The following is a 14,663-nucleotide window of genomic DNA, read 5'->3' as shown; positions in this document are numbered from 1 at the left end:
TTGGGAGCTGATAGTATTTGCATGTACCTGGACGGTGGGCTCCACAAGTAAATTTTACTGATGGGCCCTAGGCAATCCAGTCTGACAAAGACTGTGTGACAAGCAGAGAAATCCTCTCTGCTGGTTGGAAATGTACATAAGGGACATACTGTGTACTGGTTTCACCTTTCTCCTCTGATGTTTTCTTATCACTCTTTCACACTAGCATTTTGGCTTTCCATTTGTGAGATCCATTCAGGGCCAAAATGGATCAGTTTTGCCCTAATGCATTCTGAATGGAAAAGGATCCGCTCAGAATGCATCAGTTTGCCTCCGTTCAGTCACCATTCCGCTCTGGAGGCGGACACCAAAACGCTGCCTGCAGCGTTTTTCTATTCGTCCTGGAATGCGGAGCGAGACTGATCCGTCCTGACACACAATGTAAGTCAATGGGGACAGATCCGTTTTCTCTGACACAATAGAAAACGGATCCGTCCCCCATTGACTTTCAATGGAGTTCATGACGTATCCGTCTTGGTTATATAAGACATAATACAACCGGATCCGTTCATGACGGATGCATGAGGTTGTATTATTGTAACAGAAGCGTTTTTGCAGATCCATGACAGATTTCACAACTTTTTTTTAACTGCAGCACTAAGTCAGGGAATGTAACCCTTAGGCCTCTTTCACACGGGCGTCGCGTGTGGGGGCCGGATAGGATGTGGGTGCGTCACGGGAAAATTCACGATTTATCCGCGCGAGTGCAAAACATTTTAATGCGTTTTGCGCGCGTGAGAAAAATCGGCATGTTTGGTACCCAAACCCGAACCCGGACTTCTTCACAGAAGTGCGGGTTTGGGTTAGGTGTTGTGTAGATTTTATTATTTACCCTTATAACATGGTTATAAGGGAAAATAATAGCATTCTTAATACAGAATGCTTAGTAAAATAGTGATGGAGGGGTTAAAAAAATAATAATAATAATAATAATTTAACTCACCTTAATCCACTTGTTCGCGCAGCCCGGCTTCTCTTCTTTGAGGAAAAGGACCTGTGGTGGCGTCACTGCGCTCATCACATGGTCCGTCACATGATCCATTACCATGGTGACGGACCATGTGATGAGCGCAGTGACGTCACCACAGGTCCTTTTCTTCATGGGCATCAAAGAAGAAGACAGAAGAGAAACCTGGCTGCTCGAACAAGTGGATGAGGTGAGTTAAAAAATATATTATTTTTTTTTAACCCCTCCATCCCTATTTTACTAAGCATTCTGTATTAAGAGAATATTATAAGGGAAAATAATAATGATCGGGTCCCCATCCCGATTGTCTCCTAGCAACCATGCGTGAAAATTGCACCGCATCCGCACTTGCTTGCGATTTTCAGGCAGCCCCATTCATTTCTATGGGGCCTGCGTTGCGTATAAAACGCACAAAATAGAGCATGCTGCGATTTTTACGCAACGCACAAGTGATGCGTGAAAATCACAGCTCATGTGCACAGCCCCATAGAAATGAATGGGTCCAGATTCAGTGCGGGTGCAAATTGCAATGCGTTCACCTCACGCATTGCACCCGCGCGGAAATCTCGCCCGTGTGAAAGAGGCCTTACACTGCCTTTCAGTTACGTTATCTGTAGGTAAGCAGTGTGAGGGTTAAAAGAGACATGCAGATGAGCGCTGAGAAGCAGCACTAAGGTGAAAGAATCAACATAAATCATTAGTTTTCTCTGTGATGTGCTCACCCCCTTCCTGACGCCCTAGGCAGGTGCCCTCATGTGTCTTGTTGTAAAGACGACCCTGCATGTTTGATGTTATAGTTGCAGCCGGGATCCCAGCTCCATATTATAGCCATCTAAGGGCTGGTGAAGAGTTGAGCTTTAATTTACGGCAAATTCTGGCGTAAATTATAGTAATTGCGGTGGACTGTGCAGTGTGTGTATATATTATAGCGATATATAGATTAATATTTATAGATATATTATGTATACTTACATGAAGAAAGTTCCTTTTCTTTGTAATTGGGTTAATGAAACTCCAACTCTTAAAAGAAAACCGTTACCATAGCAATCGCTTCTTATGTTGTATAATTCAGTCAAATTAACATCTGTGATTCCTGAATCATTAATATCGTTAGCATGTCAAACTCTAATACCAATTATATGCTCCACTTTCCTTCTTAGACCAGCTAGACATATATAGACTATCCAGAATCATCATTTTACCCCTATGGTGTGACCTGGCTAGCTGTATTTAGGCCTCGTACTGCGACCCCCGATTCCTAATTTCTGGAGAATCCTATTCTGCACAGTTTACTGTATATGTGAATGTGTGTGATCATGTACAAAGGAATGGATTTACCTGGGCTTCAAACCCCTCAATCATTCTTATGAATTTGATGTAATCTGCTGCTATGATGTAGTTATTTTAGGTAAGATCCAAGTTGTAGAAATTGCTGTTTTTGATGCTATGTGCCTTCTAGGAGAAATATATGAGGCTTGTTCCATTTATTCAGTATCGCATCTCTTTAGGATGATCTGCCCTCTGATCACATAGATTGGTTGAACATAAAGATGTAAATGTTCCCATGCAGCACATCTAGAGCTCATGGAGATGGTGTACAGTCAGTCTTCTCCTCCCACCATTTTCCCCAGAAGGTGCTCTGGGAGCCTGATGACTCATAATAGTGTCTGGAAAATGCCACTAGATTGAGGGATTGCTAAAAATAAGCACCTACTGCTTGAAAGGACAAAATAAGATTGGCAGAGGGCCCTAGATGTTTGGGTCTCTGTTCTTTCGTGAGAACAATGTACTATCTGTAATAAGGAGTTACTAGATGTGCTGCAATTAAAGGGGTTGTCCAGCTTTTAAACTTTTTTTTGTTGTTGTTCATCGGCCCACTGGACTTGTGGAAGGAAGCATACTTGCCTGCTTCCCTGCATTTGGTTCTGGCTCCTTTGGTTCACCACCGCCTTTGCTGTATTCCAGTCCCATATGTCCCAATGCGGCAGACTGAAGAAGTAGGAACCAAAGGTCAAGGAGCAGGAAAATGTCTCCCTCCCCAGATCCAGCAGGGCAGGGGGAGTGAAAAAAAAAAAAAAGTTAACCATTAAAAATCTGGACAACCCCCTCTTTTTGGAAGACATGCTGTAAGGTAGAAACCACCAAACCATCCTAGTCTTGGACACTGACACGATTACTTGTTTTTTTGGGGTAAACCGGTCATCGCCTTTAGCTGGTGACCAGTATCATGAGAGCCTAATTCGGTATCATCTTGAAGTTCATTAATTAGGGTTCTGACTACACAGCCATCTTGGATACATCTTCAGAGAAATACAAAGGGCTGCATACCTTTGCAGCAGTATCTTCTGTGACTGCGGCACAGTTTTATGTTGTCCTAGCCTCCCCCCGTTTGTCCAATATTGGGGCAGCTAATTTTGAGCGCAATGGCAGTGAATTGTCACGTGGGCTGTCCCCAGCATTCAGTGTCAGTGGTTGAGCGCTGATGACCGCCCGCCTGACAATTCCCACCTGGCTCACAGGTTTCCGCCATGATGTTCTTTAATTTACTGGCCAAAATAGCTCGGCTTGATGCTCTATTTTAACCAGCATTTTTTTTACAGAATCTGCTTTGTGGCCTCCCTACATGTGAAGATGTGAACAAAGCCATATAGTGCCTTACAATTATCAGTTTGATTTACTGAAGACCTTTAGAAGACCCACACAGATTTGGCATGCCAATAGTCATAGAAAAATGCATCCAAAGATTGGGAATCCACCTTTTAAAAGGGGTTTTGTCACTTCAGCAAATGGCATTTATTATGTAGATAAAGTTAATACAAGCCACTTACTAAGGGCTCAAGCACACAACCGTATGTATTATGCGGTCTGCAAAAAAAAAACATGATGTCCGTGTGCATTCGTATTTTGCGGAACAGAACAGCTGGCCCCTAATACAACAGTCCTATCCTTGTCCGTAATGCGGACAATAATAGGACATGTTCTATCTTTTTGTGGAACGGACATACAGAAATGGAATGCACATAGAGTAGCTTCAGTTTTTTTTTTTTGCGGACCCATTGAAATTAATGGTTCCGCATATGATCTGCAAAAAAAGACGTAACGGACACAGAAAGAAAATATGTTTGTGTGCATGAGCCCTAATGTATTGTGATTGCCCATATAGCTTCCTTCGCTGACTTCATTCATTTTTCCATCACGTTATACACGTCTCATTTCCATGGTTACGACCACCCTGTAATCCAGCAGTGTGGCCCGTGTTTGCGCACTATAGGACAAAGCACCAGCCTATGTGAGATCCCACAGTCCTGGCCACCAGAGAGGCCGGCATTTCTTCCTATAGTGTGCAAGCACGAACACCACTGATGGACTGCAGGGTGGTCTGTAACCATGGAAACGAGTAGTAAATAATGTGATGGAAAAATGAATCCAACCAGCAAAGGAGGCAATATGGATAAGCACAATACATTAGTAAGTGGCTTGTATTAACTTTCTTTACATAATAAATGCCACTTACTGAAGTGACAAAACCCCTTTTACTACTGGAAAATCAAAAGAAATCTAAGTAACAAATGTGAATTTGTTTAGAAACTATGTTGTCTGGCACTTAGAGAAATAGGAGATACCAACCATTGTAACTTGAGTCCATAACTCTATGGAAAACTAGTAATTAGTTCCAGAGCCTCAAAATGTCATCCCAAAATTAGAGAAAATAAAGATTAAAAAAAATAATGAGATAGCTAAGACGGATAAAGCAAGTCCTTACATATAACAGGAATAGATGCTGGAAGATGTAAATTACTTTGTGATGAGGACAGGAGCTTCTTCAGGGTCCTTTATAACATACAGTGTACCAGAAAAATAAAATGAAGCCTCCCTCACCTGACATCCAAAGGTGATATATTACTGCCTTCTCCTGAAGAAGGGAACATCTATTCTCCAAAACAGAGTATTCAGACCTATCCAGTAATTGGAGTCCATCATAAGATTTGTGGTGTGACCACCTTTTCCAGGCGACTCTGGTGTGAGAGGTGCAGGGGCAGGCTATGTGCTCCTCCTGTTAAACCCAAACCCACCCACCCCCTCACAAGTGGAGCGAGTACCCCCCTGAGATACTTAGTTGGTTTTAGTATTTTTATTCAAAGGCAAGCGCCCTTTTTACAGTTTTTTTTATTTTACTTTTATTTCCCCTGACATCCAAAGAAGCAGCTCACCCTGGCACAGACAGAGGGCACTACAAGACATTTAGTACCACACTGCAGTGTAAAGAGGGGCTACTAGACAACCAGTACAGGTGTTTTACTAGAGAAATGTCGATTGGTTGGATATGGGTCTGAGACATTGTATGTTGCGTCTAGTTTCAACTTACTATGGACCAGGAAAGACCACTGTATGTTCACAATATTGTATCTTGAGGGAGCACTTGTATATTACGGTTTCTATTCTAAAACTGCCAAAAGATTTGGCAGTTGATAGAACCGTGCCTATTGGGTAGTGATGAGCATATTTTATTAAAGGGGTTTCCCAAGACTTAAATACTGATGGAAAGGTCATCAGTATCTGATCAGCGGCACTCACAGTAGTGCCACGTCCTTCATTATCAAAGCTTTCCCTAGTGATGACACGTTCATCGGTCACGTGGCCTAGGGGCAGCTCAACCACATAGAAGTGAATGGAGCTGAGCTGCGATCCCAAGCACGGCCAATATATGACGCTGTGCTTGGTAAACTTAGAGAAGGCTGCAGCGCTCACAAGAGAGCTGGTGCCGTCTCAAACAGCTGATCGCAGGGTCTGGGGTTTCGGACCCCACCGATCAGATACTGATGACCTATCCAGAGGTCATCAGTATTTAAATCATGCAAAACCCTTTTTTTTTTCACCACATAAAGTATATTTGCAGATCTACAATGAATAACAAAAATGTGCTGCCACCATTGCCAACTTTCATATAAACCACACAATACTGTCTGTGATGCTAAAACCCACATTCCCATTCTATTAGGCAACAAACCAACTATCCAGAAAACCCCAAGAATGTAAAATATTTCTAATGGGAATATACAACTAAACAATGTGAGATAAGGTGACTAGTCCAGCATGTTAGTGAGAATGTCTATGAGGCAGGCATGGTTGTGTTGGGCTGTCAGCAGTAGGCTTAATAGTTTTGGTCAGCTCCTGTTAACCTTAGTGTGTCATCTGCTGACCATTGTAACAAACCGCAATGGTGCATGTGGTCACCTCATTAAATGTACCTATCCAAGGAAATATGTCTCCTGCTCTGTAGTAGGTGCTGGAAAGAGGACTGTACTAGGTGCTGCTAGGAATAGAATGCCTTGAAAAGTCGTCTCTTTTGGCCTTTTTATTGACAGTGTAAAAGTACCACGTTTCAGGACTGGACTAGCCTCTTCATCAGGCAATATACAACAGTTATAAAAATATGCAAAGATCTATATACACAAATACAAACACTTTTTACATCCTTTGTCACAGGTTGTATGATTGAGCTTGTTCAAGAAAGTACAATGTAATAAAACATGTCATGGATGGGCCGTATAATAAAATTTAAATCATGATTGTAAAAGTAATAAAGAAGAAAAAAAGAATACAAATAAAAAGCCACCCAATGTAAGTGCCTAGAATATGAGGAAAAACTCTCAGGGTAGGATCGCATTAAATGGTATCCCTGGGAAATTATTAATAAAGAATTATGTAAATATATCAATTGGTGTTTGATGTGATGCCCAAATTCACAGAGGGGGCTGTAAAATTGTGAATCAAGGAGGGAGAGAATACTGAACTACATAGGAGAGCACGTCTCAGACAGACTAGACAACCTTGGCGCACTTCACCCCAGCAAGCCTTATAGCTATGAAATAGTGCTGAGCAGCCGTGGTGAGGAATAAGACATCACAATCAATACATCAGAGTGGCAGAGGAGATAGAAGAGGAGTAAGTTAGGTGTTGTAGTCTAGGGTGAGAAGTGAGCGTACTTAGTACAGAGGACAGAGGAGTGAGTGGATGAATCGCCTGTTATTGCTTATTTTTAAACCTGAGGGAAAAATATTTGGAGTGGGTTTGGAGAGTCCTATGCATGGATGACTGAAAGGGAATATGTTAATAGGGAAGGAATAGCAATGATGCTATGTGCGCTGATGTTGACCATGTGTCCCGATTTGGGTATGAAATTTGGAGAAGACAATAAGATGTGAAATATGGAGAAAACAATAAAAAGAGATAAAAAGAAAGCAGACTGCAGACTAAAAGACACATGCACTTTTTAGCAAGATTTTTTTTCTTGCTAAAAAGTGTCATATAGTCCAAAAATATGGTATTTTATTTTTTTGTTTGTAATTTATTCAGTTAAATCCTTGTTCTATCTGCACATAGGAGTCTAGTGGGCAGAGCTTCATAGTGACCAAGTATAGCTGTATGCACACTTATACAGGCAAGACTGATCATAGAATAGAACCACCCACTAAACTAAGCTCAGAGAGAACAGAGATTTTAAAACTGTGTCATTTATTAAGCTAAAATACGCCTATATTTGGGTGTATTTTAGGCGCAGATTGCGGCACAATGGTTAGTTGCGCCGCAATCTGCGACACATCCCCCGCTCATGCCAGGTCTAAAATTGCGGGCGTGACTGGGAAGGGGACAGGACTGTCTAATTTACCATTTTCTATACCTGTTTCAGGCGTCGAAAAAGGTCTAGATGTAAGACAGCTCGGAAGCTCTTACATTTAGAACTGGCTCAAAGATCCGCCGAAGTTCTGAAGAGGACAGCGCCTCTTTATAACTTCCGCGTAACCACCACCAGCTTAGGGGTTTATTAAGATCTGCATCTAAAACGCTGGTCTTAATAAACGTGCCCCTTTTTTTTTAGCCATTTACATAGTCGTATGATGGCTTGTTTTTGTGGGAAAACTTGTATTTCTAATGCCACCATTTAATATTGCATACAATGTAGTGGGAACCTAAAAAAAATCCCAACGGGGTGGAATTGAAAAAAACCCATCAATTCTGCTATAGTTTTATGGGTTTCATTTCCTCGGTGTTCCCTATGAGGTAAAAATGACATGTTAACGTCATTCTCTGGGTCAGTACGATTACAGTGATAGCACTTTTTTTTATATATAGTTTTGGTTTAAAAAAAATTAAAACTTAAAAAAAAAAAAATACAGTTTTATTTTTTTCTTTACATCGCATGACCCCTATAACATTTTCATATTGACATCTATGGAGCTGTGTGAGAGCTCATTTTTTGTGGGGTGATCTGTATTTTTCTCATTGATACCATTTGGGGGGGGGGGTATGACCACTTTTTATTTAACTTTTTTACAGGAAGTGAAGCATCCCAAAAAATGCGGCCATTTTTATTTTCTTTCATTACACGGTTAAATACTTTTATATTTTAATAGTTTGAGCATTTTCATTTTCCATGCTGCTTTCATTGACAGGACCACACAGTGAGTGTAGTGTAGATGCAACAAGAGCAACAGTGACACCCTCATTACACCAAAGGCCTAATAATTTGCATATTAAGAAAAATTATCATAACCCCAGAACAAAGCCTCAGATCACCAAAAGAACCACAGCTATGTGTCTATGAAAACAGATTGATAGGGAGGTCACTGATGACAGATTCCCTTTAAAGACCTGACATCTGCAATACATCTATGGCAGATGTCGGGAAGGGGTTATACTAGGACAGTGATGGCAAACCTTTTAGAGACTGAGTGCCAGACTGCAATCCAAAAACCACATCATTCATGTACAGGGCAGTATATTACATAGCTCATAATCGCCTTACATACATCCTCCAATGGAGGACCTCAATAATAGGGAGTCCATATACAGGGCTGAGGCCTACCTACGTCAACTCGGGGGGTCCCAACTGCACGCTGGAAATGCAGCAGAGTGTCTGATGTGCTGACACCAGCACTCCTTCCTGTGTACAGCAATTTTCCTGATGGCCCACACAATGCTAGTGGAGGATGGGCACGCCGTCAGCCAAGATATGTCACCGTGCCTCACATTTAAGGAGCGGACTGGCCGGCCCCCAGATTGCCACTCCAGGCCTGCCTGGCTATAATCCGGCCCTGTGCACGTGCTCACAGAGAGGGATTTGAGTGCCTCCTTTGGCACTTGTGCCATAGCTTCGCCACCACTGTACTAGGACTTTTCTAACTAAACTATATATCAGTCTGCTCAGCTCCTCCTGCTCTATAACATGCTGACTGCACTTTGCTTTTTATTTTCAATGTGACTGGTTCCCTTTAAAGACAGCATCTCCCTGAATGGATCTCTCCATACATCTACTACATATATTGCATTCTCTTTAGGCACAAGCAGCAAGTCTCCAAATAAACAGTTGTACTGGCAAAAATGGTGTGCTGATTTGACCTTTTTCGTTTTTGTTTTTTTTACACCAGGAGCAGCAAAATCAAGTCCTATTGCAAAACCAGGCTCCACTTCATCTCGCCCATCATCTGCAAAGAAGGCAGCTCCCAGTTCTTCAGTAAAAAGCGATAAAGATTTGGAATCACAAGTTGCACATCTTAATGAACAGGTAACGTTGTATGAATGTGTTTTATTAACAGCAGCAACCACTGGGCTCACTACTGCGTAGTGTGTTCTGAATTCCAGTTGCAGTCTGTACATTTGATTTCTTAAGCCAGGTTCACATCACTGTTTCATTTTCTGTTCTTCGGATCCGTCAAAAGAACAGAAATAAAAAAATAAAAAATAAATGGATCCTGTATTTTAAGCATCCTTTATGCTCCGTTTTGCACATTTTGCATCCATTTTAGCCATTTCCATTTGAGATTCGTTATTTTAGACAGAAAAAAAAAATACCTTGTGTAGAACTTTTTTCCGTCTAAAATAACAAATCAAATGGGTGCAAAATGTGCATAACAGAGCATAACGAATGCTTAAAATACAGGATCCGTTTTTTTTTGTTTAGTTTTCTGTTCTTTTGACAGATCAGAAGAACAGAAAACTAAACAGTGATGTGAACCCAGCCTTAGTCAGAAACATATTACATCCAGGGTTTAACCATCTTACAGAACCTCAGTATTCATTTTAATAGCCCAGTTGTATTTATTTATTTTTAAAGAATCGTATCTGACCCCTAAGGCCCCTTTCACACGGGCGAGTATTCCGCACGGATGCGATGCGTGAGTTGAACGCATTGCACCCGCACTGAATCCCGACCCATTCATTTCTATGGGGCTGTTCACATGAGCGGTGATTTTCACGCATCACTTGTGCATTGCGTGAAAATCGCAACATGCTCTATATTCTGCGTTTTTCACGTAACGCAGGCCCCATAGAAGTGAATGGGGTTTTTTTTAACATAGAAAAATCACAAGCAACCGCAAGCAAGTGCGGATGCGGTGCGATTTTCACGCACGGTTGCTAGGAGACGATCGGCATGGAGACCCGATTATTATTATTTTCCCTTATAACATGGTTATAAGGGAAAATAATAGCATTCTGAATACAGAATGCATAGTAAAATAGCGCTGGAGGGGTTAAAAAATATATATATATAATTTAACTCACCTTAGTCCACTTGATCGCGCAGCCCGGCATCTGCTTCTATCTCCTTTGCTGAACAGGACCTTTGGTGACGTCACTCCGGTCATCACATGATCCATCACATGATCTTTTACTATGGTGATGGATCATGTGATGGATCATGTGATGACCGGAGTGACGTCACCACAGGTCCTGTTCAGCAAAGGAGACAGAAGGAGATGCCGGGATTCGCGATCAAGTGGACTAAGGTGAGTTAAATTATTTAAAAAAAAAATTTAACCCCTCCAGCGCTATTTTACTATGCATTCTGTATTCAGAATGCTATTATTTTCCCTTATAACCATGTTATAAGAGAAAATAATACAATCTACACAACCCCGATCCCAAGCCCGAACTTCTGTGAAGAAGTTCGGGTTTGGGTACCAAACATGCGCGATTTTTCTCACGAGAGTGCAAAACGCATTACAATGTTTTGCACTCGCGCGGGAAAAATCGCGCGTGTTCCCGCAACGCACCCGCACATTTTCCCGCAGTGCCCGTGTGAACTCAGCCTAACTGTCTAATTAAGATTCATTATTCTTTATGAATCCCAGGATTTTTTCTGTGCCATACAGTAAATGTGCTTCATGAGTATACAGGCACCAGACATAATCAGACTGGACAGCTGTACAATGAATTCTCCTGATTAAAGTTATTGTGATCATTTCTGTAATTACTTGTAGGTGCATTCATTAAAAATTGCCCTAGAGGGAGTAGAAAAGGAAAGAGACTTCTACTTTGGAAAGCTAAGGGAAATTGAACTGATGTGCCAAGAACACGGACAAGAAGGTGATGACCTTGTCCAGCGGTTAATGGATGTGCTGTATGCGACAGATGAGCAGGTAAATTTCTGTGCACAAAACTAAGAGAGCTTTAGTGATCTGCAACCTTTTAATAGTAGGAACCTGTTTTTGCGTCTCCAGATTTTTAAGTAGAACACAGTAGATTACAAAAGTAATAAAGCACCAGGCTGCAAATTCCTCCATCATTGATATTCTGCCTGGAGTAAATTGCCCATCATGCCCTTGCTGACTAATACATTTCACTAGTGATCTAGCAATGACTGCTGATATATTCAGTATTAGGATGTAGTGAATGGCTGGGATATTATACTGCTCTGCAGTTATAGGCATGGATTCAGTCAGTCATATCTAATGGACAGAGTGGAAGGATTACTGATGAGGGATGAAAAGCCATACCTCCAACATGGCTGATAGGAGCAACTTCTACCCATTAGCAGAAGTTCAGAGCATAAGAAACTGTAAATCATTATAGGGATTGTAAAGCCTTGGAGCCCAGGTTTCCTCCCCTGAACATAAAAAAAACAAAAAAAAAACACATCTGTCCACGGTCCAACTGAAGCTCCGTGCCTGGCCAGTTCCAGGCCCCACAGGGCCAAGAAGTGGCTTGGTCCTGTGACGGCTGTGGTTCTTGGCCTCAGTGGTCACAGCAGCTTGAACGCTACATCATAGCAGTGATGTATGCTTCAAGCTGCTGAGGCATGTAATCAAGCTTCTTCCTGGTCCTGTGGGGACCAGAAGAGGCCGGGAGCCAAGCAGCAGATTTTCGTATGTTCAAGGGGACATGACTCCTGGGTTGTCTCCTCCAAGCCGCACAACAACGTTAACCAGCTTTCCTTTTTTTTTTGTTTTAAATCACAATTGGCAGACATGTTTCTTTATTAAGTTTTCCATAAAAAATAGACTATTATTTATTATTAAAGCGCCATTCATTCCATAGCGCTGTACATATAAAAAGGGGTATACGTACATAATACAGACAATTGCACTAAGCATGAACTAAATAAATATATGGCTTCCAGCAGTGATATTATAATAATATAAAAATACTAGCTGAAGGACCAGGCTTCGCATGGGTATATTTAATCTATTTCATTTAATGTTTGTGCGTGTCGTTAAAAGATAACAACACTATCCACTATAACAGTGACATCTACAGCACCCCGCCCCCAAAACAGTGACCTCCACAGCCCCCCAACCCTTAACACTGACAGTGTCCCGTCCCTTAAAATGGGACCCCACAGCAGCCCACCCCCTCAACTTTGACCTTTACAGCAGCCTTCCCCTTTAACAGTGACTTTCACAGCATACCACTCCCTTGACAGTGACCTCCACAGAACCCGGTCCCTTAACAGTGACCTTTACTGGATCGGGGGCTTGTCCTTTTGAACAGCTCACTTTAAGACAGCAGCACTGTACTGTCTGAGTGTGAGCTGCAGGGAGTAAGTCAACCTCCCTCCCACCTCTGCAGCTGACAGAAGTTGATTTTTACCTTCATTTTTTCAATCCCTGTCGGCAGAGGAGTGGAGGGGGCGTGGTCTAACCCGATCGGGGCTTGGTTTAGCGGGACCTAGAAGGTGATTTTTTACTTCATTTTTCAATCCCTGTCGGCTCAGGAATGGGAAGGGTCGTGGCCTAACCACATCTGGGCGTTGCTTAGCGGGACCTAGAAGTTGATTTTTTACTTCATTTTTTCTATCTCAGTCAGCTGAGGAGTGGGGGAGGGCGTGACCTAACTGGATTTGGGGCGTGTCCTTTTGAACAGCTTACTCTAAGACAGCAGCATTGTGCTGTCTGAGTGTAAGCTGCAGGGAGAAAGTCATCCTCCCTCCCGCCCCTGCAGCTGACAGAAGTTGATTTTTACCTTCATTTTTTCAATCCCCTTCGGCTCAAGAGTGGGAGGGGTGTGGCTTAGCTGGAACTGGGGGCGGGGTTTAAAGTCTTTTGAGGGTGGACACATTGTGGCTGGGGGCGTGTCTTGGCTCCTTCCTGCAAGAGTGATGCTCCTCTGGGCACCTCACTGGCTCATTTGCATAACAAATAAACTAGATTTTCCAAGGATAAATACATTTATTGCTGGAACAAAGGCACATCTGGAAATAAGGTACTAAGTGTTATTAGGCCATGGCTTTACTTCAATAGCGATTATCCTGGTGACAGCTTTCCTTAAAGCTCTCCTACAGAAGTGAAGATAAATGGCTGGGTTGTTATGGAAACCTGGAGTAAAACTGTGTATGTGGAGACTGGAGGATCTGCGAGCTTCTATTGGCTGATGAGGGTCATGTGACCAAGCTTCTATTGGCTAATGCATTTTTTGGGAATATCTCGGTAAGTCCTAGAGAGCTGACACCTGGTCTAAAACCTTCTTGGATACCTGATGTACCTGTGTGCCAAATTTCTTGATTGTAAATGGAACGGTGTGGATTCCTTTAGTGGACATACACACACACACACACACATACACTCAGCTTTATATATTAGATATATAAACCTAAGCATCCCTGTATGCATCCAAGAATGATAGGTCATGTTTTTTTTTTATTAAAATATGTAACTTTATGGTTTTCTAGTGTGTGACTCTTAAGTATGTTCATACTTTCTACCCAAATCACTATTTATTTGTGATCTAGAAGGTCAAATGGAACAATTCCAATTAGCATGTTCTTCAAGAGAAACAAAGAGGTATTTCCATCTCGCGTATATAAGTGATTACAGATCACTAGGATATGCCATTACTCTATGGTTCTTGGATGTCCGATCTCTGAGCTATATATTTATTATATACATTTATTTTAGATTTTTAACCCTTCAACAGAGTCACACACACCCGTCTCTGGCTGTGCAGGCCACAGTCAAGTGAATGGGGCTTGCTGCACTTTCCTGACACACAGCCGGTGGGGAACGCTGCTGTGCATGGAAAATTTAGAAGGGGATGCAGAGCTAAACCAGAGCTGTGGCCCTTAATTCTCAGGATCAGCGGGATCCTTACTGCCAAGTGGCCAAGCTCCCATAATGCCTATATAAAGTTTGGGTATGATGACCAAATACACAATGTCCTTTCCTCTGCACACATAGTGATTAAAGATTGAGTAAAACAAGCTTTTCCTTTTTGATTTGTGGTTGGAATGTGATTTCCATCCTTTGCCCAGATCCTCTCCATTATTATTATAATCTCACTGCTGGAAGCCAGTCATTTTCTGCTAGAGGCCACAATACATACTTCAACAACACATTATTCCCAGCTGAAAAGTCCGGACTTGTTTCACATAACTGACAAA

At 42.0% G+C, this 14,663-nt stretch overlaps 1 protein-coding gene across 3 annotated transcripts in view; it reads left to right on the top strand.

Moving 5' to 3' along the window:
• MAPRE2 (microtubule associated protein RP/EB family member 2) overlaps positions 1 to 14,663 on the top strand; it is a 200,452-nt gene that overhangs the window by 177,413 nt on the left and 8,376 nt on the right. For all 3 annotated transcript variants that reach the window (XM_040431897.1, XM_040431898.1, XM_040431896.1), the window contains 2 exons: positions 9,436 to 9,572; positions 11,269 to 11,427. In XM_040431897.1, coding sequence (XP_040287831.1) covers positions 9,436 to 9,572; positions 11,269 to 11,427 — 296 coding nt within the window. The remainder of the gene's footprint in view (positions 1 to 9,435; positions 9,573 to 11,268; positions 11,428 to 14,663) is intronic.

Source organism: Bufo bufo, chromosome 5, assembly GCF_905171765.1.
Source record: "Bufo bufo chromosome 5, aBufBuf1.1, whole genome shotgun sequence".
In the NCBI taxonomy this organism is placed as follows: Eukaryota; Metazoa; Chordata; class Amphibia; order Anura; family Bufonidae; genus Bufo; species Bufo bufo.
This window is presented reverse-complemented; position numbering and strand designations above follow the sequence as displayed.